The sequence below is a fragment of the Zeus faber genome (genome assembly GCF_960531495.2).
Source record: "Zeus faber genome assembly, chromosome: 4".
NCBI lineage: Eukaryota > Metazoa > Chordata > Actinopteri > Zeiformes > Zeidae > Zeus > Zeus faber.
Genome location: NC_137191.1, coordinates 12,021,870 through 12,048,635, shown reverse-complemented (window position 1 = coordinate 12,048,635; position 26,766 = coordinate 12,021,870). Strand labels below are relative to the sequence as shown.

The 26,766-nt window shown below is 43.9% G+C and overlaps 4 protein-coding genes across 4 annotated transcripts in view; 2 read left to right on the top strand and 2 right to left on the bottom strand.

The window, feature by feature from the left end:
* The window catches only part of hap1 (huntingtin associated protein 1), a gene marked incomplete at its 5' end in the record, with an annotated part of 30,907 nt that extends 26,483 nt beyond the window's left edge, over positions 1-4,424 (top strand). Inside the window, 7 exons of the mRNA XM_079999396.1 lie at positions 148-222; positions 412-623; positions 813-1,043; positions 1,642-1,979; positions 2,119-2,310; positions 3,560-3,665; positions 4,244-4,424. Of these exons, the coding sequence (XP_079855522.1) occupies positions 148-222; positions 412-623; positions 813-1,043; positions 1,642-1,979; positions 2,119-2,310; positions 3,560-3,665; positions 4,244-4,253 (1,164 nt within the window). The 3' untranslated portion in view covers positions 4,254-4,424. The remainder of the gene's footprint in view (positions 1-147; positions 223-411; positions 624-812; positions 1,044-1,641; positions 1,980-2,118; positions 2,311-3,559; positions 3,666-4,243) is intronic.
* A 2,093-nt stretch (positions 4,425-6,517) lies between these two features.
* Positions 6,518-7,839, bottom strand: LOC307229394 (cholecystokinin; the record flags this gene model as incomplete). Its single annotated transcript, XM_079999395.1, has 3 exons — positions 6,518-6,594; positions 7,443-7,706; positions 7,812-7,839. The coding sequence occupies 3 exons, from the start codon at positions 7,837-7,839 to the stop codon at positions 6,518-6,520; spliced, it is 369 nt and encodes a 122-aa protein (XP_079855521.1).
* An 11,487-nt stretch (positions 7,840-19,326) lies between these two features.
* On the top strand, positions 19,327-21,884 carry LOC307229840 (keratin, type I cytoskeletal 50 kDa-like). The gene is made up of 7 exons (XM_079999934.1): positions 19,327-19,899; positions 20,241-20,323; positions 20,406-20,562; positions 20,675-20,836; positions 20,986-21,111; positions 21,296-21,513; positions 21,646-21,884. The coding sequence occupies exons 1-7, from the start codon at positions 19,402-19,404 to the stop codon at positions 21,749-21,751; spliced, it is 1,350 nt and encodes a 449-aa protein (XP_079856060.1). The 5' UTR covers positions 19,327-19,401; the 3' UTR covers positions 21,752-21,884.
* A 1,192-nt stretch (positions 21,885-23,076) lies between these two features.
* On the bottom strand, positions 23,077-26,384 carry krt98 (keratin 98). Its single transcript, XM_079998596.1, has 8 exons — positions 26,038-26,384; positions 25,506-25,588; positions 24,982-25,138; positions 24,242-24,403; positions 23,993-24,118; positions 23,670-23,890; positions 23,520-23,530; positions 23,077-23,380 (listed from the first exon to the last, which is right to left on the bottom strand). The coding sequence occupies exons 1-8, from the start codon at positions 26,380-26,382 to the stop codon at positions 23,280-23,282; spliced, it is 1,206 nt and encodes a 401-aa protein (XP_079854722.1). The 5' UTR covers positions 26,383-26,384; the 3' UTR covers positions 23,077-23,279.
* Between the last annotated feature and the right edge of the window lie 382 nt (positions 26,385-26,766).

Here is a 26,766-nt window from a genome sequence, read left to right as displayed (position 1 = left end):
CAATGGCACCGTTACATAAGTTATGCAATATGAACACATTAAATATTTACCCACGCTTTAAATCTCCCAGTGGTGGCTCTCGACGAGATGTGCTCTGGGCCAAAGACAGAATAAAGTTCAACTGTTTCCCCATCACTTGCTTCCTAGCTCACAAATGAAAACGAGGAGCTGAACCAGCACCTCACTGCCTCGCGGGAAAGCCAAGAAAAACTAAAATCGGAGGTGAGGAACTTAATCGAACAATCCAAATCACGTCTCTCCGCAAGGAAAAAAAAAAAAAAAAGATTGTCGTTCGATTGGGGGGAAAAAAAAAAAAAACAACCCCCATTGCATTATACTCCGGCTGCATAGTGATGCTGTTGTTTAGCCCTTTGTAGCGTTTGACCGGTTTCTGTCGCCCCCTGGCTGCAGCTGAAGGACCTACAGGACAAGTATTCAGAGTGTGAGGACATGCTGCAGGAGGCCAGAGAGGACATTAAAAACTTGCGGAATAAGAGCCTTCCCAACAGCACCGTGCAGCGATACAGCGCGCTAGCCTCCGTGTTCCCCATGGACTCTCTGGCAGCTGAGATAGAGGGAACCTTCCGGAAAGGCCTGGACAGCCCGGCTCCCTCAGAGTACAAGTGAGTTCTCCTGATTTGTCAAGGAGCAGCGATTCCTCTGAATCAAACCATATCTGCAGCTTATCATAAGCTGAGCTTGTGCTCCCCAGTGCAGCAGAAGTTGATGACAAAGAAAATCAAAGTCGGTTCTGTTTTCAGGAAATGTAACTTATTGTGCCGGTTTGTGACATCACCTGGTTCTCCCGGCAGGAACCACCCGCGGCGTGTGTTTGAGACGGTGAAGGTGGTGAACAAGGCCGCCCGGCTGCGGTCCCGGTGCCACTCCCCGGGGCTGCCCGGCTCCAGCCCGGTCTCCACCCGCTCGAGCTGCACCAGCACGCCCAGGACCAGCTACTACGGCTCGGACAACGCCAGCCTCATCCTGGAGGAGAAGCTCAACGCCGGCCTTGCTCACAGAGAGGAGAACGGGTCGGCTGGAACGTGCGTGTGTGATGGTGATGTAGCGAGCACCTGTACTCTTGACAGCAGGGGCCCGGGGGCCAAACTACCAGGTTGTCTTGGCCTAGGGAGGGGGCTTCAACATCAACGGAAAAACAGACGTCTGATAAAAATAAACATGTCATCATAAAAAAAAGAATCGTCGTTATATACTGTTTTACGATGTTTGAAAGTATTAAGTAAGTAAGTAAGTTACTTTTTTAAGTAAAAAATAAGTACAGTAAAACGTTTCTAAGGAATAACAGTTGATTAATCATTGTGATTTCAAAATTAATTTGCAAGACAGATTTACCAGTGTAATATTAACATCTAGAGGGCCATATAAAATGTCTTGTGGGACAGACGTGGTCCTGTAGTTTGAGACCCCTGCTTTAGAGATTTTGCATGTGCACGTGCTGTTTATTTTAAATTGGCTCTGAAAAGTTCATAAGTTCATAAAATCTTGATTGTTATTATTATTATTATTATTATTATTATTATTATTATTAATAATAATAATTATATATTTTTTTCCCTACATATCAGGTTGCCTCAATGTCATATGAACCTCAATATCCTACGTCCCCTCTCTAATCCGCAGTGCCAGTGGCCCTAAGCGTCTGGGCCAGCCCGGCATGCCAGGGGGCCAGGATCTGGAGGCAGCGTTGCACAGCCTGTCAGCACGCCAGCAGAGCCACTCCTCCGAGCGGCCCTTCTTCGACGTGGAGCGCGAGCGGAAGCTGCGGGCGCTGGCGGCGCACAGTGAGAAGGGTCCGGGCTCCAGCGGCTTCCTGACCCCCAACGAGAGCCTGGTGTCCAGCTTGGCGGCCTCCACGGGCACCAACTACTCCAACGGCAGCTCGCAGCACTCCTGCGGCTCCTCGGGGGGGTCCAGGTCCTACCTGCCCGACCGCCTGCAGATTGTCAAACCGCTCGAAGGTGACTATTTGACGCAGAATAAACATTACTGTACACTGTCGAAATATACACTTTTGCGACGATCTGTATGTCATTACTGTGCAACTCTACCGTGCGATGCGGCGTTCCTTGACCGCGGTCCTCCCAAATCTCTCCTCAGGCTCGGTAACACTGCACCAGTGGCAGCAGCTGGCCCAGCCCAACCTGGGGGGCATCCTGCACCCCCGTCCGGGAGTCGTGACCAAAGACTTCAGGGAGCTAGAGATCGACATGCAGCACGTCTACAGCCTCAACGACCTGGAAGAGGACGAACCAGACCTGTCGCTGCTGGCTGGAGCGCACGGCGCCATGGGTAAGAGACAGAGAAGGCGGATATCGCTAATCCCTGACGGGTTGCAACCGGCAGCCATGACAATTTGGTGATGTGTGTTCCGACCTGGATGGTCTTAAGATGTGATGAATATTCACTCCAGGCTGGTTAGAGACAGATGCTAATTGAATGGTTACCTCCGTAGTTATAGATAGTATTAAGAAGTAGCTAAAGACCTAAATTATACTTATTGCGCCCTCCTCAATGACAGAAAAGCCCATAATACACCTATTCTCTGGCACTTAAGCACCATAGCTTTATTTCCCCAAATGAGCCGCCTTTCCAGACCTGTTTACGCTGGGGAACAATTGTCAGCAGGATCTACATGTTTTCATTCAATTAATATTGTTTGTGGAGCATTATATTGTGTGCTGTCCATTACATCCATAGTAAAAGTCTCAGCGCAGAATCTTAAAAAATGTGTGTGATCATTAATATAATTTTGTGTCACTCTTCTGAACTAAAAATAAAAACGGTTTTGTACATACTAGAGACATAGCTGAAGCAGTATGGGCTGGACAGTATGTGCATATGTACTGGGGCAATAGTAGACACATATCGAAACTACTTTTTAAAAATAAGTATTATTATAAAATAAGTATTATTATTATGTATATTATTATAGTAGTTTTTAAAACTCTCCAAAGGAATTAAAAAAACCCCAATATATTTTTAATTCCAGCGAGAAGCCATATTTTAACCAGATACTTCTTGAACCTGGTGTATTTGGTACAAACAATAATATAGTTTGTAAAAAAAAATAAAACATTTAAAAATTTAAATTTAAAAAGATTAATAAATGTAATAATATGTATGCAGTATATTATATACATATTTTATTACATTTTTTGATCCAGTCACTTTGGGATGAATGGTTTGATAAAATCCTGTTTCATAGATGCACCTCCTCTACTCTCCTCTGGTAGACTCTTAACTGTTTGCAATTCATTTTCATACTTCCACCCATGGACGCACTTTTGAGTCTCAGTGCAGTGACATTGAAACTCACGACATATTTAGCTACTTATTACTCAAACATCAACACTCCAAAATGTTCATACCCCATCCATTATGTGCTTTCTTTTTACTTATTTGCTATCCCTTTACATCGGTGACAATCGACAGCGATCCTGTAGCTTCTCACTGATGTTGTGTGTTCGTGTGTGTAGTTTTGGTGACGTGGCGTGGGTGTGTAGTTAAGTGTGTCCTTCCTCTCCATTCATCCTCGCAGTCTCTCCAACCGGTCCCAACCTCCCCCAGACCTCCCCCACACATACCATTACCACCTGCCCACCAGTCCTCCAACCCTCCATCCTCACCCCTTCTTTCTCAGCCAGGTAAGAATATAGAAACACATAATTCCTGTACACAAACACACACACACACACACACACACAGAAAGGCTCACTGGCATATATACCTAGTCATTTGTCGTTTTTTTCCTTTGTTATACAACTTGGTGCAATTTACTATTTTAATAGCCCTATAATTGGTCACTGTAAACTCAAAACCAGGGAATATTTATGAATATTTTGTGACTCAACGGTTCCTCTGTGCTGCACTTTATTTTCATACCTCGTGTTGTGTTTGGACAGTTCAAAGTCACACCATTTTCTTATTGATTCCCAAATTTCAACACGCGCTGCAGGTGTGTCCCTCTGTCCTTACCGATTTCTTCATCTTTATTCATTCATACATTGACAGAAAGCGTCTGTCCCGGCTCTTTGTCCAGCTCTAAAAGACGGCTCTGTGGCAAAGTAAGAGCCAGGGATTAAGGACACATCGGAATTAGAATGCTGGAAAATAAGAATCGGCGGAGACACAGTACAAGATTTTCTATTTGACCAAGAACCGATTTCCTGCCAGAGTTATTGATGTTATGAGCTGTATTTTTAATGACATTTATTTTTTTAAGATATGGATGATGTTCAACACGGTGGGCTCCTGGCGCTGCCTTTTGAATTGGACCGGAGAAAATCGGAAAATCCTGTAATCTGCTTCCACCTTGACCTTCTTCCTATGAATATTATACCTCAACTAACCCACGCTCCCAACTCCTCCCTACTAAGTGTGCGCTCAAACCCCGACATGGCTGAAAACTCGTCTCGGCTTCCTTAAGATTTAACCACGCCATTTGTTTTGACATCTTTTTACTATTCTGTAGCGGGTGTTGGCCAAACATAAATTCCCGTCAGTCCTCGCAAACCCGCATCATATTGATGAAATGTTGAGCACTGGAACTAACGGGGGCTAACAACAACTGAACTAACCAAAAGCACTTTTTTTCTTTTCGGTCTCGTCTGTATTGCCTTGCCGTAAAATCGTATTTGCTTGCAGCGCTGTGCATGTGTTTTATATCTTTTATATATATTTATATACCAAGAAACAACTCTACATATTATTGTGCCTGGATTAAGATTTTTTATATCTATATAATTGTATATTCTTGATACTATATACCATATGTATTTATTAGATACATTTAAAAAATAGATAAATGCTAAAAAAAAATTATAAACATTTTTACACATTTTTTCTTCTTTCTATTCGCAGCCTTCACGCTCTCATCCTGCCAGCTAGTGGGAACCGTGAGCACCTGAGCACTTTGTCCGCATCCACGCATCACAACCACCTTCATCATCATCATTATCCTCAGCCTCATCCTCCTCCCCCGCCGCAGCATTTGGAACCCCCCGCCGTGTCCCGCCTCGCAGGCCTGCCTCCCCCCTCCGCCTGGACCCCCGCGGCGCCGTCCCTGGGCCTGCTGAAGCTGCTGGAGGATCAGGGCATCACGGCGTCTTCCTCCTGCTCACACCCGCGGCGACCCCGCGCGGCGAGGGCGGCGCCGTATTTGGAGGCGGAGGGGAGGCGGGGCAGCATTTTCAGCTTCAACCTGGTGGAGAAGCTGCAGAGCGTGGGTTTGCACAAGGTGGTGGCTCGGGGGATGGCGGGCTGGGGAGACGGGCAGGGGAAGGGAGCCGTCGGACGTCCCCCGGGAAAGACGGTCTTCGAGTTCTCCCCCTGAAGTCGTTGTCCTGGAAGCGAAGCGTCTTGAAGTTTCTTTGGCGTCACTGTGATGTAGCAATGCTCGGTTGCAATTTTTTTTTTTTTTTTTTTTTTTTTTTTTTTTTTTTTTACACAAACTTGGGTACAGTAGATGGAGCTCCATGATGTGTCACACCGTCATCTCAGGAAAATCACCCTGTCAGTCCAAATTACTTTAACGTGCGGTCATTTTTTAAAATATATATATACCTTTGTGTTTTGTGTGCGATGCTTCTCATTGGTATTGTTCATTTCAGTAAAGCAATTTGGGACAATGCACTGAAGTACACCCTCCTGCATATTAGTTTTCTATCTGATGAAGAATGTGCAAGATATAATCACAAGGCAGCACTTCACCCAATTCACACGTCACCCACGTTATTATGTCCCCCCCACCCCCCTGTGACTTAAGCATTACTTGAAAGACTTTGCTTACCGAAGGATTTTATTTTTATTTTTGTGAAGCATTTTCAACTTGACCGAGATAAGTCAGGTTGCCCCGCCACGCGCCATTAAAAGACAAAATAACTGAAACTGCGAGAAACGGGGGGTATTTAATCTTCCTTGGACAGATCTGCCGAATCCCCAAGAGTTACGACGTAAACTTTTGGGACACTTCAGAAGTGAACGAAGGACATTCAAAGTGAATCCCCTCCGTCGGATTGAGGGGATACCTTCAATAATGTGATAAGCGAGACAACATTAAATAAGTGGTCGTTCAAACAAGCACGTGTTCGCTTCACAAACGATATGGACAATCACCAGTCGATAAAACGGCATAGGATACTGTGGATTCAAAAGGGAAAAATCATAACTATGGGTTTCTCCTCGATTTTGAAATGTACTGCTGTTTGTCGTAACATAGGTTTCAATCAAGGTCATGTCTGTGTATATAAATTGTCGCCTGTGAATAAACTGTACTTTGAATTTCCATCCAATACAGTTTTGTTCGTGTTACTAGTATTGAAACATGCTTAAAATGTGCTCACCCGACAAATATCTCACACTAAAACACCATTTGTGGGGGGAGAGAGAAAGATCTTCATAATTGTGCATATGCTTTTATTTATTTTTTTAGAATCTTTAAGCAAAGGTTATACAATGAAACCATGCTGCTGTGTGCGTGCGGAGTGAGAGCTTGTCTCTACTCGGCGCTGCGGCGTCCGAAGTCCACCCAGCCCTGGTAGTCGCGGCTCAGCATGCACTCAGAGTTCATCATCTCTGCGAACACAACAGGCCTACGTAAACCAAGCAGAAGGGTTCAATTCACATTTTGAAGTTTTAAAGCCTCACAGAGCGTTGGAGCGGAAAAGATGTGGACTTATTGGTTACGGTCGCTGTGTATTCATTGATCTGGGCCGGGCGATAGATCCACATCGAGATACGAGACGAGGCATCGTCTGGGAATTTGGTTCTGGTAATAATGTGATATAATTAGATGTTCAAGTTCCAAGTTCAAGAGACTATTTGTCACATACATATACAGTACATGTTGTCTTTAATGCTGCATTACAGTAAAGTAATCCAGCTTTCTGAACCTCATAGACCGTTCTAATCCATGTACCTACCAGCTTGATCATAATATCCACATTTACTAATGATTGTCTCAAACATTTAGTAGTCACCAAGCACCAAAATATCGTCAAATTACTGCTCTTATCAATTGAAACGTTTTTTGAATCAAAAAATATTGTGAGATTTAATTTAGTCAATATTTCCCAGCCCTATTCATTGATGTGAATCACAATACTATGTAAAAACACCCGGGTAGAATGACTACGCTCACATGATGATAGTAAAAAGAGAGAGAAAGAGAAAACTTGATACAGTGCGTTAATGGGAAACGGGAGATGATGGCAGGGATGAACCACAAGAAAAGACAAATATAAATGCCATGTGACAATGCAACAAGTTGCTCGGGCCCCAGCAACTTGTCACTGCCCTCCCTGGTCACCATAGCAACGCCGACATGACGCTCGCCCTCCATTCCTGTAGTTTACCCCTGGCTCTCATCTCCCAGTCCGCACGTGCGTTCATTTTCCACCCACGCCCTATAGGACAGGATGTACCTGAGATGGCCTGTGTGATTTGTTTGGCCAGGAACTCTCGCTCGTCCTCCGTCAGGTGCAGCAGTTTGTCCACCTGCGAGCGACGCGTCTTCCTGGGAACAGACTCCTTCGTCTCTCTCTCCGTCTCCTTCCGTCCCAGAAGCTGCAGCAGCATCCCGCCCTTCCCGGTCCCTCCATCCGAGGAGGGTCGCGGTGTCGACGTGGTGCTGCACACCAGCAGGGCGACAGCGACCGCGCAAACCAGAATTGCCTTCGTCGCCATATCTGAGAAACGGGAGAGTTTTAGTTTAGTTCATTCTTATTAACTAATTGTCAACTATTGTAAGATTTTTTTTTTTTTTTTTTTTAATCTCAGTTAACTTGCTTTACCTGCGAAGTGTGTCTTAGATCCGTGCATGAGGGACTCAGGCTGTTATGCTTGTGACATTTAATGGACTGCTTTTATACCAAATTCTGTGTAGATACTGATAACAGCCTCCACTGCTTGTGATTGATCGGTGGATGGACGGAGAGGATGTGCGTAAAGGAAATGATGGACTTATCTACATTCGTTAGGAGCTCATCAATACACACCATTTACTCACCTGTAACTAGATGTTTTTCACTGCAATAACAATAAAACCTGTGACGTGGCTGCCCCTGAGAGGTGATCCATCTGAGCTGAGGAGGCCGGGGCTGCTACACCAAGTGTGTCATCAATCACTCAGCTGGATTTTCCCAACACTATGCATGTGTGTACATTGCACAAAAGCATCTGTTTAGACACTGAAGCCATCGCAACATTGAGTGATTGAGTGTTGGTGAACATTGATTTTACAAGCCGTGTTTGTTGCAACAGAACCAAATGTCACCGTCGCCAACACCGTCAGCTGAAACCGACCACCAAACCAAACCGTCAGCTTTTTTGCCTGCTGTCTGAATGTGTCATGCGCCTTTCTGATATTGTCTTTAATCTTTACTTGTGCACCAAAGCAGGACTAGCGCAAACACAAGATTTAAAGGACAGAATGAAAGGCTACTGAAGCATCATTCAATTTGATGATACTAGAGACGCATTATATGTCAATGTCATACAATAATTATATTATTATTATTATTATTATTATTATAAATAATAATACAAATAGTAACAATTATAATAATAATAATAATAACATAATAATAGCCTCATAATAATAACAATAACTATAGCTGCAGGCAGCAATGCGCGGAGTACAGGTTCGTCACGGCAATTGCACCAAGTGACTTATTGAACACAAATTATATGTTCACTTACCCAAACTCTTTCGAACATTTTGCAGATTTGCTGATGCATATTGCATATTTCACAAGACGTTGCATATTTCTCTGATGAAAACACGACGGCATTACATTGCCATTCCATTTGCAGGCAAAATAAAAGGTCTCATCATATCAATCAATATTTCTTGGCCGGACTTACCAATTCACCTGACTTGTGTTTTCAGCTGTTCTTCGGGGCATGTGGTGCGGGCGTATATTCATATATTGTCTGTTTTTGCATATTCCTCACAAAGGACAACATCACAAAGGACAACATGTCCTTGGTCTTTGTGATGCAGTTCAACATGGAGCTGGGTGGATGCGGGTCCATGTGCCCTTTCATTTTTTTGAGCACTTGCCCCTCTTAACGTCTCTGCACGGGCTTGATGCAATGAGTTGTGAAATCTTTCATATATACATGATCGATTATGTGGCATTTTCTGTAGTCGCTTCTTTCACCAGTTGACAATATCCTTATTTCTGCAGAACATTGTGAACACATATTTGATAAGAGTAATTGTAGGTACATTGGTGCATATGATCATCAAATTAAATTCAGATCGGCCATTGCTAACCCTGTGTAATTGATGCTGCAGTTTGAATGGTTGATGGTGGCCATTTTGTTTGTACCAAATTTGTAGGAGGAGGTACGGAAAAAAACGTTTTGGACGACCAGATTTTTCACAGTGCCTCAGAGTCCCTTCTTGCACATGTACCAAAGTGGATGATGCTAACATAATGCATTGATGAGTTATGGAAGATTATGTCAACTAGGCCCCGCCCAGACATTTTTAGTCAACTTTGAAAATTGTATATAAATTGTATTCAGGACAGTACAGACATGTTGTGGTCCAATTTTGGTGAAAGTTTTTTACTAAATTATTCCACAATAATGGACTGATCGGAGCGACAGGACGGCCCCGAATACACATTTTATTAATCTTGTCTGTGGTTGCACAGAATACTGACGTCAGTTTTTCATTAACAATAACTTTGGGTGCTGGACCCCTTATAATAATAATAATAATAATAATAATAATAACCATCCTCCTCCTCCTCCTCCTCATCATCATCATCATCATCATCATCATCATCATCTCTATTCTCTCAGTGGATGCTACATATCAGTCTTGGTTTGAAATAAACCATCTGTTTATTAAACTACTTAAGCCAATTTTTATGGGGAGAGACAAATATGAGTGTTTCAGGTTAAGGTAGTATTCACTCAAACTCCATAAATCCATCAATCCATCTCTCCATCCCATCCCAGCTAGGGTGTTTGGAATATCTAAAATGGAATTTCAATTGCGAAAAATGTGGTTTGGCAACTAGTTAACTCTTGCCAGTTGAGTCATTTTATTTTGATTGCATTGCATATAATCGCTGTTAATCACTGTCATTTTGCATCATGAAATTGTGCAACTTGTTATTTTATGAATCTCCATTAAATAACATAAAATAATATGCAACTGCTTCCCATCCAGATACAAGTTTGTGGATGGTATAACATTTCTGCCAAGACTGTCGCATAATCTTTTGGAAGTCTATTTTTGAACATAATGTTATGTATAATGAAACAATCATCAATCACAAGGGTTTCCTGATTCATGAACTCCCACTGAGGACCAGCAGGGGTCACCTACAGTCTACCGTCTGCAAAACTAGTAAACGGACCCTTTTTTGGATGCAGCATGATCTCATTTGGGCTAAGTGGAAACAGACTGCTGTTGCATAAGTAACATTTGGAAACTTGGATATTAAACTGCACCCAGAACCCCATGCAGTGTCTCACAAAATGTTATAGAGCTCAGATGCCAAATCAATATAATGATTCATTGTAGAAGAACCAAAAAAAAATCCCTCTCGGATAGATAGATAGATAGATAGATAGATAGATAGATAGATAGATAGAGGGATAGATAGGTAGATAGATAGATAGATAGATAGATAGATAGATGATAGATAGATAGATAGATAGATAGATAGATAGATAGATAGATAGATAGATAGATAGATAGATAGATAGATAGATAGATAGATGGATAGTGAGGTGTCTTGGAATGTGTGGTGTCCCAAGACAGCCCCATCGTATAAGATAATTACTAAGAGACGATGCCAGGGGTCCCGAGAGAGAGAGCACATCACTAGGGGTCCTGGTGATAAGGGAGGTGAAATGTGACCTGTGACCTATGTAGGGGAACCAAATGGTAAATGTTGTCTTTGGGCCAGTATAAAAGACCCGCCCGAGTTGCATTCGAGAGAGAATCCTTCCGGCTTGGTTCTCTCCTGGACTTCCTAGGCAAAGTCTGGTCTGATGCTGTTCTTTTGTAATAAATCTATTATTTTACTCAAGTCAGCGTCAGCGGTCACTCCTTCTTCATCAACACATCAAATTCATCAAGAAACTACAATAGATAGATAGATAGATAGATAGATAGATAGATTGATAGATAGATAGATAGATAGATAGATAGATAGATAGATAGATAGATAGATAGATAGATAGATAGATAGATAGATAGATAGATAGATAGATGTAACTCATACTCAGTACATACACCACACAGTAGGCATAGGGTTTGCGGGATGGGTTGGGTGTGAACTATGTGGGTGTGGATGCGCTGGATGGCTGCCATCTTGCCTGTCACACTTCTACTCCGGCGTGCTTTTGTCCATCCCAAAATTTTAATGCCATTCATATTTGCATTGAACACATACACTCGCACACCAATCATACTCCAAACAACACTCCACCAGACCAGGGCCTGCGGGGCAGGAGGGGTGATTCGGGTTTGACTAATCAGAAACTCGCACCACCACACCTCGCAATTTTAACTGCAATTTGCATCAGCACACATTGAGCACTGGGGTTTGCACGGCTTCTGGTGGAGGGCCCATATACTGTATCTGGCGGCCTGCCCGCATCGGCGGGGGAGCGCTCACATCCGGGTGCCCCGCGCTGAGCACACTCTGGGCGCTCGGTGCTCGCAGCCAGGTGGGGCGTCTGGTCGGTTGCGGTGGGGCGGGCCTTGCCCTTGTGCGGGGCGCCTGGGTTCAGTGCCTGCGACTGCGGCTTGTGCCTGCACTTGGGGGTGGGTTGTATGTGTGTGCCCTGGGGTGCGGGGTCTCCTGGTGCTCCCTGGGACTGGGTAATGCTCCTCTGGGCCAGGCATGGGGGTGCTTCAGGGCTCCTTCCACTGCTTGGCCACAACATAATACCGACCTCATACACCAGAACCAATTGGGATAAATCCCGTACACTAACCGGTGGACTCCTTACACACACACACACACACACACACACACACACACACACACACACACCACACCCGCTTCAAATGCCCCCCCTAGCACCCTCCTGGTTGCATTCCCCTACTTTCCTCCCTCATTTACTGCCATGACAGGAAGAGGCCACGTGCCCAACAGTAGTTCCAGTTTTCCTGTACCTAATTAACTGTTTTTGAATACATGTTGTCGTCGAATGTTAATGTTTTCGTGTAAATGTTGTTTGGTTCTGTGTTTTATTGTTTCAACCATGGTGATTCTCCCCCTCTTGGAGTAGTGGTGAGTTGTTCATAGACTCAAACATGGTAAATAGTTCTCCAAAGAGGGGGGTTGGTGGTGGTTCTGTATAACCTAAAAACTGTGCTCTTGTCATCTTTGAGGTCGTCCACAGGACAGTTATTGCAGCAGTTCTTGATGATTTAAGAATCAATAAAGAGCTGCATTGCAGGTTGAAAACTTCAACTCCACTTGCAGACTAACTCGTTGCAGACTAACTTGTTACACTAATCTCTGTCGCAATGTAGCTTGAATGTTATTCTCCCTTGTAAGTCGCTTTGGATAAAAGCGTCTGCTAAATGACTAAATGTAATGTAATGTAATGTAACTCTGTCCTAGACGCAATGGCACAAATACTCTGTGTTGTATGCCCAGCATGCTGCCAACACAGGTAAAAAATAAAATAAAATTTAAAAAAAGAGGTCACAGACCATCCCAGGTACTTCCATGGACATCCATAGACTACTGATGTAAATTTTTCATGAAGAAAAACAACAGGGGCCTCCTTCGAGGGCCGGACCCCTAATAATGATGATGATGATGATAATAATAATAATAATAATAATAATAATAATAATAATAATAATGATAATAATAATAATAATAATAATAATAATAACCTTAATAACCTAATAATAATAATAACCTAATATTTTTTGTTTTTTTATTCACATAATGATAATCTGTGCCATTTAATAATACATTTGCATTTGCACCTTTAATACGCAATATGCAACTCAAAGTGCTTTATTGAAAAGGGCCATCAGATCGTAGCAATAAAAGCACAATAATAATACAAGCATTAAAATAATGAAACCAAAAACCAACAGAATAAGAATTTGCAAATTAAATAAAATATACAAAATTCAATTAAAGTTTGAATTGAAGTTGAAGTGAAATTGAAGTTTTTTTAATTAAAAATTAAAACAAAAACATCTAAGAAGACTGAGCTGAAAAGAAACATTTTTAGCATTCGCTTAAAAGCACCGACAGAATCTGCCTCAGCTTGTTCCATAATTTGGGAGCATAGCTTGAAAAGGCTGCATCTCCGAGCTTCTTCTGAGTGGGGTCTGGTACTTCTAACAGGCCGGCAGTGGAAGGCCTGAGGGCCCCAGATGGACCGACTTGCTGGAACACCTGTCCTCATTTAAACCATGAATATTTCCCAATCTGCAGAAACACAACGTTCACAAATCTGTCATCGCAGGCTTCTTCATCGGGGCAGGTTGGATCAAGTGGAGAAGCAGTGTTGATCTGCGGCCGAAGAGTCATCTGATGCAAAACAAAAATGTGATTCCTGTAGACTCTAAATCAAGTCCCTACATGCTTTGCTGAATTGAAATGATTGACATGTCAAATTTTTGTTAAGGGTGTAATTCATCACTGTAAATAATGATTCATTAAGTGTCAGAGCTGGAATATACTGAACTCACAAGTAAGGAAAAAGCATCTACATACTGAACCTCATCCTGTGTACATGGGAAGGACTCACATGATGTGACTTAGTTTACCATCCACTGGAATGTCCTATCAGAAGATTTAGCTGTAGATATTTCAAGTTCAAGTTCAAGTTCAAGAGATTATTTGTCACAATTTGCAGTACATTCGTAAGTTTTTGTGCCTTTATCACAACTGGTCACCTGAACGTGTGGCATCAGAAAACAACGTTTAGCCAAATGTCAAATTCTTCTTCCAGGTTTCTCCATCGTTGCCCACGTGAGCGTTGAAGATCCCAGTAGAACTATAGAGTCCCTCGGCGGAGCCCCTTCCAGGACACCACCCAAAGACTCCAAGAAGGCCGAATACTCTGAACTGGTGTTCGGTGCATAAGCACACACAACAGTCAGAGCTTTACCCTTAGCAACTTATAGTCGCATAGAGGCGACGTTCTCGCTCACTGGGGAGAACTCCAACACAGGGGCTCGTGAGTTTCCCCACACCCGCCCGGCGCCTCTCACCCTGGGCAACTCCGGAAAAGGAGTTGGGTTCCAGAGCCGGTGCTGTGCGTAGAGATGAGCCCAACTATATATAGTTGGTACCGCTCCACCTCCCACACCAGCTCCGGCTCCTTCCCCGCCAGAGAGGTGACATTCCACGTCCCTAGAACTAGTCTGCGATGCCGAGGATCAGCAGGCCCAGGCCCCCGCCTTTGCCCGCTGCCCGGCTGGCATTGCACCCGACCCCAACGCCTATCCCTGCGGGTGGTGGGCCCACAGGGTGCTTATTAGAACTAGAAGAGGTAATATGTTTTTTGTTTTTTTTTATTCACATAATGATAATCTGTGCAATTTAATAATACATTTGCATATAATCAGACCATATTATAGTAACTATAATCAAAGTTGCATGAAGATTTATTTCTCCACTTATTGTAACTGAATCCCATTCAGGTGTCCCAAAGTCGCCTTTTATTGTGACTTAAATAAAATAGGCAGTGTTTGGGTTCAAGGAGTCGCATTTTGTTTTGTAGTACGCCTTCATAATCTTTGCAAAATAATATTTGAAGTAAAACCAATTTTTGAGCAAAAGTGATTTCTTAGGTCTGCACAGAAGGGTGTGGTCCCACACCGCAGGGTGGAACCTGCCTGAATGTGGGCAAAAGAAAACAAAAAGCGAGGGTGTTGCCGATACTGGCAGTGACTCACCTGAGATTTCAATGAATTTTCACACACTGTAGCGGAATTGTTGGCGAGAGAGAGACAGAGAACAATAGACAATTCATTACCTTTCACTCGAGGGAGAAAGAGAGAGAGAGAAAGACAGAGAGAGAGAGAGAGAGAGAGAGAGAGAGAGAGAGAGAGAAAAATAGACAATTCATTACCTTTCACTCCTCGGTAGATTCAAGATTCAAGATTCAAGATTCAAGAGGTTTATTCGTCACATACATATACATACTTTCATACATATATGCGGTGAAATGTAATGCAACGCACCCGGTGATTACACGTGATTACATGTCCTAGACTGGACACAGTAGCTACCTAAAAAAATTTCTTTCTACTAGACCAACAAACTGATTCCTAAAATGTAATACAGTAAGTCGAATACTTATAGAATAGAATAAAAATATATAGAATAAAACAGATAAAGGGAATTACATTAAGCAGATGCTTTTATCCAAAGCGACTTACAATTATTCAAACACCGCCGGACGCAGCCATCAGGAGCAATTAGGGGTTAAGTGTCTTGCTCAAGGACACTACAGCATGCTAGCAGGAGGAGCCTGGGATCGAACCAGCAACCTTTAGATTACTAGACGACCAGCTCTACCTCCTAGGCAATTAGGAAATTATGTAAATACACATTTGTGCATTAAAGTGGCATGTGAATAAATAAAGTGGCATGTGAATAATAGATGATCCACACCTGAAAAACCACTGGGTGTTTCTCCTATCACAGTAATAACTATCACAGCAAAAACTTGTACAAACTCACAGTATTAGAACAGGAATAACTCAAAGTAATAACACAGTAACGATTATCCTTGCAATAATGAGTAATAACTATCACAGTAATACTACATTTCTCACCTGTTGCATGTAACACTATAGCTCATTAGGCCTGCTATATGCTTTAACCCTGAGCAAGAATTTTCTCCAATTTCACATCAAGTGTTTCTTATTCAAATGAAAACTGATGGGATGAAAGACGGCTGTAATGATGTCAAACCAAATGTATTTTATTGAACCAAACCTCTTCAGTCTGTTCGGCAGAAACATGCTCTTTCAAACCACAACTATTTTAAACATGTTTAAAATCTACAGTGCTCTTCTATCAATGTAATTATTTTGCAATCATTCATTTGGCGGTGTGTGAACGAAGGCTATGCTTTGCTCGTGATAGACCTTCCTTGATTCTGTTTCCTGTAGGGACAAGTCAAGGCTCGATATACTTTCTCTCTTTTTCTCTCTCGTCTCTCCTCCGCAAGAGATACCTGCAAACAAATTACAAGAAAAATGCCGTTCAGTCGACGTCACTCAATTAATGTCTGCACATTGCAGACACACTAGTTAAAGCAATCACAGGTGTTTATAAAAATATCAGCAATTATAATTTAAAATCATTCTCCAGTGGAAGGAGTGACCCTAATCTCAACGTCAATTGCATTTCTATTTCAGTAAAAAGATGAGATGAGAATATATGAGTGGGTTCAGAGTGGCATCGTGTAAGCAGCACAGCATTTGTTCGTAAAACCCAGCTTACATGGACTATACATCAATATACCAACGAGGCATATTGATACGAAATGCGCAACGGAGAGGGAGTGATCTCCACTCCGCTGTGTGTCCCCGTTCCCCGTTTCTCCAACTAAACAAATAAAAACAGTGTTGTTTTTTTTATTGTGGCCACTCCCTCAGCCACTCCCTTAAAATTCCATTTCAGGTCTTTCAGGTTTGGACAAGGTGCTGCAAAATTTGATCACCACTGAAGGGGTGCATACTTTAACCTGTTACATAGCTCCCAATATCACTTAAATGCCCACCAAACATTCATATTTTTGATATCGATCTATATCTATACTTCAGAATACATTGGACTTGGAACTAAGAAAACGGTGCACACACACACACACACGCGCGCGCACGCAGGCACACAGGCACGCATGCACACACACACACACACACGCACACGCGCACACACGCACACACGCACACACGCACACACACACACACACACACACACACACACACACACACACACACACACACACACACACACACAAGAGCAAAGCATTCCTATTGTAAGTTGCTTTGGACGAAAGCATCTATAAAATGGGTAAATGTAAATGTAAGTCAATACATGAATACAATATCATAGTTGACTTAAGCCTTTGTGCTGCCTCTCCTCTGACATTGTTAAAATTGCATTGCACAGCTTCCAACTTAGCATTATTTCATAATAAAGAGAATACGTCTTGAGGATGGGTGCGGAAAAGCAATGGAGAAAAAACGTTTCCCCAGCCGTCAATAAGCTGATTGACATGTGCAGCGCTCGGCATGGTGGAGGGAACGTGTGCTAAAGAGTCTGCAAAATGTCAGAATAATGTGTTGGTGTGAAGATACAGAGACAAGGGGTCCTCGCTCAAACTGCACCAGTGGGGCCTGTGTGAGCATGTTGAATTTCAAACTACTCAGCAACTTGGAGATAATTTATAGCAATGTTGCTTGAAAAGGAGCAGGGAATAGTTTGTAGACAATGCAAAATCTGCGTGTGTGTGTGTGTGTGTGTGTGTGTGTGTGTGTGTACGTGCATGCGTTTTCACTTTCCTTGCATGCTGTACCAAGTTACATAAGCGGTCGGCCAATATTGCATACATTCTTTATTTTATTGTTAACATATGAAAACAATTAGCAAACTGCATCGTAATGCTAAATCGGTTCAACATTTTTTCAAATGCAAATAAACTTTTCCACATGCAAAACGTAAAACTCTTACTTTGTGAGTCATCTGTGGCGTTAAAAAAAACCCCAAGAACTCGAACAGGAGCTAACAAGGAAGCTCTTGTTCGTGTTGGGACGTGAGGAGAATGCCAAAGCCCAGTGCCAAGGAAAAGCGAGCAGCGCAACTCTCTCATCTGAGGTGAACGTTCCATGCCACCGGTGCCCAGTGTTGAGTTATGCCAGTGCCTTTCTGCCACCATGAACTGTTGAGCAGTACAATCGGCCTTAAAATCTTATGAGGAAAATAGATAAGAGGTTTTTATCCAGCAAAAGCAAAATAATGTGGAGCACCCTTTCTCCAAGATGCATGCCTGCGGCAATACCTTCAACGCCAATTCAACATTTGTCAGGACAGGTAAAGTTGGCCGGGTGTCAAAAGAATGATGATACTGTGGCCGCCGCCCCATTTTTTCAGCATCTCTATTGTGAAAAGTGAGATGAAGCGTCTTGTTCAAGAGTTATGGCTTCAAGTCAACACAAACAGAAATCTTGCATGAAGGTTTTGAAATTTACTTGGCCAACAAGAATGTGCTACACCAAACTTCTTACCTTATAAATTATATGTATCATTTATAAGATAAGGGCTGGAGGCACCATGCTGCTTGGAGTTACCACGACATAATACCGACCTTACACACCAGAACCAACTGGGATTAGTCCTGTACACTAACCGGTGGACACACACACACACACACACACACACACACACACACGCACGCACGCCACCAGCATCCGCTTTGAATGCACCCCAACACACTCCTGGTTGCATTCCTCTCCTTTCCTCCTTCATTTACTACCATAACTATGACAGGAAGAGGCCATGTGCCCGATTGCTGTTTCAGTTTTCCTGGACTTAATTAACTCTGTTTTTTCGATACATGTTGTCATCCGATGTTTATGTTTGTCCATGTGTGTCCATGTTGTTGTTTGTTTCTATGTTTATGTTGTTTCCATGTACATGTTGTTGTTCGGTTCTATGTTCATTTGTCTCACCCGTGGTGATTCTCCCCCTCTCGGAGCAGTGATTCGTTGTTAATAGACCCGAACATGGTAAAATAGTTCTCCAAAGAGGGGGATTGGTGGTGGTTCCCTGTAACAAAAGGCTGTGCTCTTGCCATCGTGCAGGTCGTTCACAGGAGAGAGTTATTGCAGCAGTTCTTGATGGTTAAAGAATTAATAAAGTGTTGTATGCCGAGGATGCTGACAGCACAGGTAAAAAATATATGTGTATATATGTATGTGTATATATGCATATATATATATATAAATATATATATATATATATGTTTTTTGCTTTATGCCATTTTTTTTTCAATATGCATTATTTTTAGTATCTTACATGAGTTTTACATGAATTAAGCAGAATAGTTATTTCATTCTTCCATTGCAAGCTAGAGTTATGCTCATTGTGCAATGTTACTAATGTTAATGTAAGATAACACAATATGAAAATCTCCCTGTGTCTCTGAACATTAGTAGCCTGCGGGGTGTGTGTTGGGTGGAGTTCTGCCTCCCTTGTTGCAATGTCTCTGCTTCTCTGCTCCTCCCTTTTTCCTCACCCTTAGCCAACCCCAGCACCTTGATGTGGATAAAAACAGGGACAGAAGGAGGGCAGTGCACCACACTCTGTCTCCTCATCTCTAAGGCAGCCGGACCTTCCCTGTCAAGCAGCAGCCATGACTTCCAGCTTAAGGTTTTCCTCGGGCTCCATCGGAACAAGTTCTGGTGGTCGTAGCTTTGGAGTTAGTTCTGGAAGCGCCTATGGAGGTGGCTTTGCAGGAGGCTATGGAGGCGGCCAGGGAAGAGTTCAGGTTTCAAGGGCTCAAAGTATGTATGCGGGTAGAATAGGCCAGGGTGGACGTATCTCCACAGCTTCCTTCAGCTCTGGAGGTGGTGGTGGAGGGGGTGCCGCTGGCGCTGGCGGTTTTAGTTTTGGCATGGGATCGGGTGGAGGATATGCTTCTGATGGGGGGGACGTGATTGCGGTCAGTGAGAAGGCCACCATGCAGAATCTGAACGACCGCCTTGCAACATACCTGGATAAGGTGCGCTCTTTGGAGAAGGCCAATGGTGAATTGGAGCTTAAGATCCGCCAGTTCTTGGAGAGTAAGACCTCTCCTGCGGCTCGGGACTATTCTGCTTTCACAGTCATTATCGCCGATCTGCAGGGAAAGGTATGTCACCTGATCTGCTGAATGATGACATCATGCCATTCACCGTGCATCATGTCACCCATCAATCCATGTATCTGTTCATTATTTATAAATGCATTATGGTGTCACTGCTAATTCATTAATCTTAAAATAACCTATTTGTATTTATAGTTACAGTATTGTCATTACCAACTATGCAGCCTTTAAGAGATTATACGTTAAATACCATGAAACAAATGTTGTTGTGTTGTGTGTCCGTCACTGAATCAGTATCAATTGTTATGCTCCGTATGAAGTGTTAAAATACGTATAATGATCAGGCCTAGTTGGAGCTAATTCATACCTTTTCTCTATTACTTAAGATCCAGAATTCCAAAGACGGGAATGCAGCCATTTACCTGGCCATTGACAATGCTAAATTGGCTGCAGATGACTTCAGGACCAAGTAGGTTTTCAAGTACATGAGTATATATATAATAAAATGTAAACTATGAAACGGCTGAAAACTATAAACACTACTCTGACAGATATGACAATGAGCTGGTCATGCGCCAGTCAGTGGAGGCGGACATTGCCGGGCTGAAGAGACTACTGGATGAGATGACTCTCGCCAGGTCGGATCTGGAGATGCAGATCGAGGGCCTCAAGGAAGAACTCATCTTCCTCAAGAAGAACCACGAGGAGGTCAGAAGCGAAGAGCAGAACAATTCCAAATATGTCTTGTGTCACCTGGTTTTCCGCTGCCTTCCAGCTGCCTCCGGTCTTTCACTGAACCATTATTATACCGTGTCACCAGGAGATGGCTCTCATGAGGAACCAGATGAGTGGTCAAATTAACGTGGAGGTGGATGCAGGGCAACAGCAGGACCTGAATCTGGTCATGAGTGAGATCCGTGAGCAGTATGAGGCTCTTGCCGCAAAGAATCAGCGTGAATTGGACCAGTGGTTCCAGGCAAAGGTAGGACTGGACCTGGATAGTGCAAATTTATATTGAACGGCCTTTAGAAATGTCTGTACTGCATGTGACTCGCACTAAGTCTCGTCCTCTTGAGCTTGTTGACCGTTGACCGACATGTTGGAAACCTCTGCTCTTTCTCCCCCCCGCAGAGCGAGGAGCTTAACAAGGAGGTGGCAGTGAGCACAGAGACTCTCCAAACGTCCAAGTCGGAGATCTCTGAGATACGTCGCACATTGCAGGGCTTGGAGATCGAACTGCAGTCCCAGCTCAGCATGGTAACGCTTGTTCTGAGTCTGAAAAAAATGTCTTCTCATCTGCAAATTTTAACAAAACAAAAGTCTCAAACCGCATAAATGATTACTGTTAGCGTCAATGATTCCATAATCCCTTTCGACACGTTTTCCTCGTCACATTCATGTCCTTCTCACTGTCGTCCTACCCTCATTCCCACCCCAACAGAAAGGCTCGCTGGAGGGCACTTTGGAGGAAACAGAGGCGCGGTACTCGCAGCAGCTCCAGGACTTTCAGAAGCTGGTGACCGGCTTCGAGGCGCAGTTAATGGGACTGCGCACCGACATTGAGCGCCAGGGGCACGAGTACCAGATTCTGCTGGACACCAAGAGCCAGCTGGAGTTGGAAATCGCAGAGTACAGGAGACTCATTGATGGAGAGATCAGGTGAGGGAGCGGTTAAGACGAGAGCAGGGTTGAAGAGGTGGTGCTTGGAGGTTTTCTCCGTATATATATATATATATATATATATTTTTTTTTTAACGCTGTCATCCTTTTCCCCCACCGACACGTGGGCAGCGCTGGGACGACCAGCACCTCCACAACTCGCAACGTGCGCGTGATTGTGGAGGAAACATCGGACGGTAACGTGGTCACCTCCTCAACGACCACCTTGAGCTCATAAGCTGCAGCGCACGGTAGACTGAGACCAACGGGACGCAACGCCCCCCACCCCCCTTGAGTGGAACATCTGGATGCAGTGGTTTTGACTTGCTGTGTTTGAAATCAATAAACGTGTTCTCAGTTTGCCGACTATACTCTTTGGCTTCAGTGTCCTTTATGATGTGATTTGTTCGGCCTTACTGCTTTTGAAATAAAAATGGCTGTCATCGGGGTTGTTTATTGGCATCAGATCGAAATTGTCTCATGAAACCATGAACGAGATATAATCATGACGATTCTTTCGCAAAGTAACATAGAGTAAAAAAAATAATGTTATTAAAATTATTTTATTAGAAATTCTTATTACGAATATTGCATGCTCGCTGCCGTCTTGGCAGGAATCAGAGGCAGAGCTTTCTAAGTTTGGGCAGAGACAGAGACAAGAGACACACCTAGCAACAGACCTGTCAATCAAGACAAACCATGACCCCGGGCCTCTTACCCATTAATATCTTCTTTATGGATCAATACTTTTCAAAATCACAACCAAGACTCCTATTAGGAGGCGTGAACGTGTCTGTTCGGACCATAAAGTCTTATATATTTGTATATATTTGTATTTTCTACAAAGAAGTTTCTTATATTTCAATCGACTTCCCTCCAGTAAGAGGTTTTCTGACTAATGTGGAGCACCCTTTCTCCAAGATGCATGCCTGCGGCGATACCTTCAACGCCAATTCAACATTTGTCAGGACAGGTAAAGTTTGCCGGGTATCAAAAGAATGAGATGAAGCGTCTTGTTCAAGAGTTATGGCTTGAAGTCAACACAAACAGAAATCTGGCATGAAGGTTTTGAAATTGACTTGGCCAACAAGAATGTGCTACACCAAACTTCTTACCTTATACATTATATGTATAATTTATAAGATTATAAATTATATGTATAATTTATAAGATAAGGGTTGGCGGCACCACGACATAATGCCGACCTTACACACCAGAACCAACTGGGATTAGTCCTGTACACTAACCGGTGGACACTTTGTGCACACACACACACACACACACACACACACACACACACACCACACAATACTTTTCAAAATCACAACCAAGACTCCTATTAGGAGGCGTGAACGTGTCTGTTCAGACCATAAAGTCTTATATATTTGTATATATTTGTATTTTCTACAAAGAAGTTTCTTATATTTCAATCGACTTCCCTCCAGTAAGAGGTTTTCTGACCGGAATAAATGTGACTGGTATAAATGTGAAATAGTTACCCTCTACTTTCCCACAGCAATTATTGTGAAGGTCCTATTAAGTGTTAGGAAGATTGCGGTCATTACGTGTGAATGTGTCTGATCCGGTGAATTGGAATAAAAGATTGGAAAAAAATATATGAGTAATAGTCTAAATATCAGTTTGTAAAACTGATAACTCTACTTAAAGAGGGAGAGTTAAATAGTAGCTCTTAACGAACAAAAAAAACTCACAATATGTTCTGATTCCACTGCATGATTTTATTGATCAATGACGGTGCTGAGAAACTAAGATTCAATATCATCCACGTCCACATCAACAGTCTTGGAGCTCTGAACCACTCTCCCATCTACCACTGTCTCCACGACTGTGATGACCTTGGTGACCACTAAAAAGAAAAAAAGAAAAAAAAGAAACTTCATGAGCATTCCCGATCACATTTCCTCAAAATCCCCATAAACTGATAACAAGCAACCCAATAGTAGTGAATAATAGAAACGAGTGATTTAATTATGAAAATGTCTTACCTTGTTTCGTGCTGGTGATGCAGAGTTTAAAAAAAAAAGAAGAGAAAAAAAGATTCATGAATATATGTCTCTGACCAGAATCTATTCTCTCCTCTTTCATCACTGCCTGCCATCCTGCCCTCCACCCCCTCCACGCATATCGAGTCTTACCTTTCATCCTCTCCGTCCAGCAGCCTCCTGTACTCTGCGATCTCCAGCTCCAGCCGGGTCTTGAGGTCCAGCAGCATGTCGTAGTCCTGCTTGTTGCTGGTGATGTTGGCGTGCAGCTGGGACAGCTGTGCCTCCAGGCTGGTCACCATGCTCTGCAGCCCCGAGAGCTGGGCGGCGTAGCGGGCCTGGGTCTCTGCCAGCGTGCCTTCCAGGGACGCTCTCTGAAAGGGGCGCAGGGTTGAGTTTGCATGAAATGTGTCAAATACAAGGCTCGCCTTGGGTCGGATCAAATTATAGGCACATCAGTTTGTTGTTCGACGTACCATGCTCAGATGGGACTGCAGTTCGATCTGAAGCCTCTGGAGGGTGCTCTTCAGCTCCTTTATCTCTGTGCGACTTGTCGTGAGAACTTCAGTGTAATGGCAGACATCCTTCTCGATCACAGAAATCTAGGCAGACCAGAAGAACAGAGTGCTGTAAATTACTCTCAGGGTCTCTAATATAATGATGATGTACGAACACATCCACAGCATGCTGTCAACACCAACACTCCTCCGGGCGTGGTGACTCACCTTATTCTGATACCAGGACTCCAGTTCTCTTTGGTTCTTTGCAATCACTTGCTCGTAGTGTCCCCTGATCTCGGTCATGGTCGCGTTCAGGTCTGGGGAAGGTTTGGCGTCGACAGACACGTTGACCTGGCCGCCCATCTGGCTTCTCAACAGGGCCATCTCCTATAGGGACGAAAAGACAAAATATAATTCATCAGTTTTGATTAGAAAACCCAAATCACTGTTATAGGGAGGCAGTTAAACATGTCAGCAATGTGTCACAAGTGGATCCAATAGTCTTTTTGCGCGTGTGTGTGTGCGTGCGTGCGTGTTTGTGTGTGTGTGTGTGTGTGTGTATGTGTGTGTGTGTGTATGTGTGTGTGTTTGGTTGCTTTTTTAGCTTCTATGACCCTTGAAGGTCAGCGATGATGTAATGGAGGGAGAGAAGAATACATGGAAGTGTGTCTGAAGGCGAGGTACAATGCTCTTTCTCAAGATAAAGATACATAGGAACCTAAGATGGAACTTCCCTCCGCCGCGGGACGTTGCGTAAAGGGCAGAGCCTGTGGGTCAAAACTGTGGCTGGTGCTCACAAAAGATAGCCACAGTATTTCGCTGCTGTGGAAACATCATTTGTTGAGACGTCCGAGGAACTAATCCCCGTCTAGTTGCCGCGCCGCCCCTGTCCTACCTGCCTCATCAATCGGTATTGGCTTGTGCTTATCACAGGAAGTGATAATAACAGCTGCTGCATACTCTACCTCATCGTGGTTCCTCTTGAGCATGATGAGCTCATCCTTCAGGCCCTCGTACTGGTTCTCCAGGTCCATCCTGGCCAGATTCATTTCGTCCAGCACCCTCCTCAGCCCGGCGATGTCGGCCTCCACAGCCAGTCTCATGGCCAGCTCGTTCTCATACCTGTAGGATCCCAGGGGGCACGGGGTCAGAGTTGAGGGGTCGGGGGCGGGGGAGACAGAGATAGAAGCTGTCAGCCAGGCATGGTTTTGACACTTTGATGCAGCCGCCAATTTGCACGTATGTGGAAAAGTGGGGAGCTTGAAGGGACGCTAGCTTTAAAGCATAACCCCAGCACATGCAACGCACACACACGCGCACATGCACATGCACACGCACACACACACACACGCACACACACACACACACACACACACACACACACACACACACACACACCAACACACACACACACACACACACACACACACACACACACACACACACACACACACACACACACACAGGGCTTTTCAACCTGATCACTCACTTCATCTTGAAGTCATCTGAGGCAAGTTTGGCATTATCAATGTCCAGGATTGTCTTGGCGTTGATCCTGGAGGCGATACGAATCTGAGGAGAAAATGAGAAAAACAAGACGTGACATGAAATGGCATAAAATGTCCATTACGTTATGGCCTATATGGTTATACAATATTTCCCCTGTGTTGCTTTAACTGGGACAATAGAAGTCAACATGGGATGGTTGTGATGCAGGGTTGGAATGCAGCTTTAAGTTGAACCCGGTTTATTGAAAAACAAAACAAAAAAATGTAATCTGATTGATATGCGCCACCGGAACTGTGTTGCAACCCCGACAAACATGTGCCCTTTGGCAGTGACAGTGATCAAGTTATCAATCATCCATCAACGACATACTGAATATCAAATGTCTCTCTCACACACACAGACACACGCACACACGCACACACACACACACACACACACACACACATACACACACACACACACACACACACACACACACACACACACAGGACCATGCTAGATCCTCTTCTTACCTTATCCTTCAGGTCTTCGATGATGGCAAAGTAGCTGGTATAGTCACGGCTGATGACGGTCTTATTCTGGTACCATTCCCTGATCTTCCTGTCCAGCTCGTTGTTCTCCTTCTCCAGGGTCCGCACCTTCTCCAGGTAGGAGGCCAGGCGGTCATTCAGGTTCTGCATGGTGGCCTTCTCGTTGGCCCCGACGTGGAGGTCCAGGCCGTCGGCCAGGTTGAACCCTCCGGATGACGGCGGTGCGGCATAGCAGGCCTGAGCTGAGGAGATGCGGGTGCCGCGGCCGCCCGCTCCTCCGTACACGCTCATGGTTCTCTGGCTGGAGGATCTGGTGATGAAGGACATGATGGAGGCTGGGCTGGATCTGGCTCAAGAAGGACGACTGGAGGCTTTCGGAGAGAACCTGGAGCTGTTGAACTGCAGTGAGGAGCACCAAGGTAGGCATCTTGTTTATATAGCTGCCACACACAACAAAAAAGTGGGATGGGCTAGAGAGGTAGTAGTTGATAACAAAAGAATGTGTCCGACAATTTGCCCCCCTACTCCTCCCTGCAACTAATCTATCGGCATACGGGTGTTGCCTGGTGGGGCAGAGGGCCCTTTTTCAGGTGGAACTCGTGCTTCGACATTTTTACCCTTTCCTCACAAGGAAACAGCATTCCACGCGTGCCCTCGTACGTTTCATTTGCTGGTGACTCCTGGATGTCTCTCGCCTTCCTGCTTCCGAGC

Excerpts from the sequence above, each read along its gene's own strand:
- LOC307229840 (XM_079999934.1), top strand. The coding sequence starts at position 19,402 with ATGACTTCCAGCTTAAGGTTTTCCTCGGGCTCCATCGGAACAAGTTCT. Across the intron at positions 19,900-20,240 it reads TCGCCGATCTGCAGGGAAAG|ATCCAGAATTCCAAAGACGG; the intron begins GTATGTCACCTG and ends CTATTACTTAAG. Across the intron at positions 20,837-20,985 it reads ACCAGTGGTTCCAGGCAAAG|AGCGAGGAGCTTAACAAGGA; the intron begins GTAGGACTGGAC and ends TCCCCCCCGCAG.
- krt98 (XM_079998596.1), bottom strand. The coding sequence starts at position 26,382 with ATGTCCTTCATCACCAGATCCTCCAGCCAGAGAACCATGAGCGTGTAC. Across the intron at positions 25,589-26,037 it reads TCGAAGACCTGAAGGATAAG|ATTCGTATCGCCTCCAGGAT; the intron begins GTAAGAAGAGGA and ends TTTTCTCCTCAG. Across the intron at positions 23,891-23,992 it reads TGCAGTCCCATCTGAGCATG|AGAGCGTCCCTGGAAGGCAC; the intron begins GTACGTCGAACA and ends CGCCCCTTTCAG.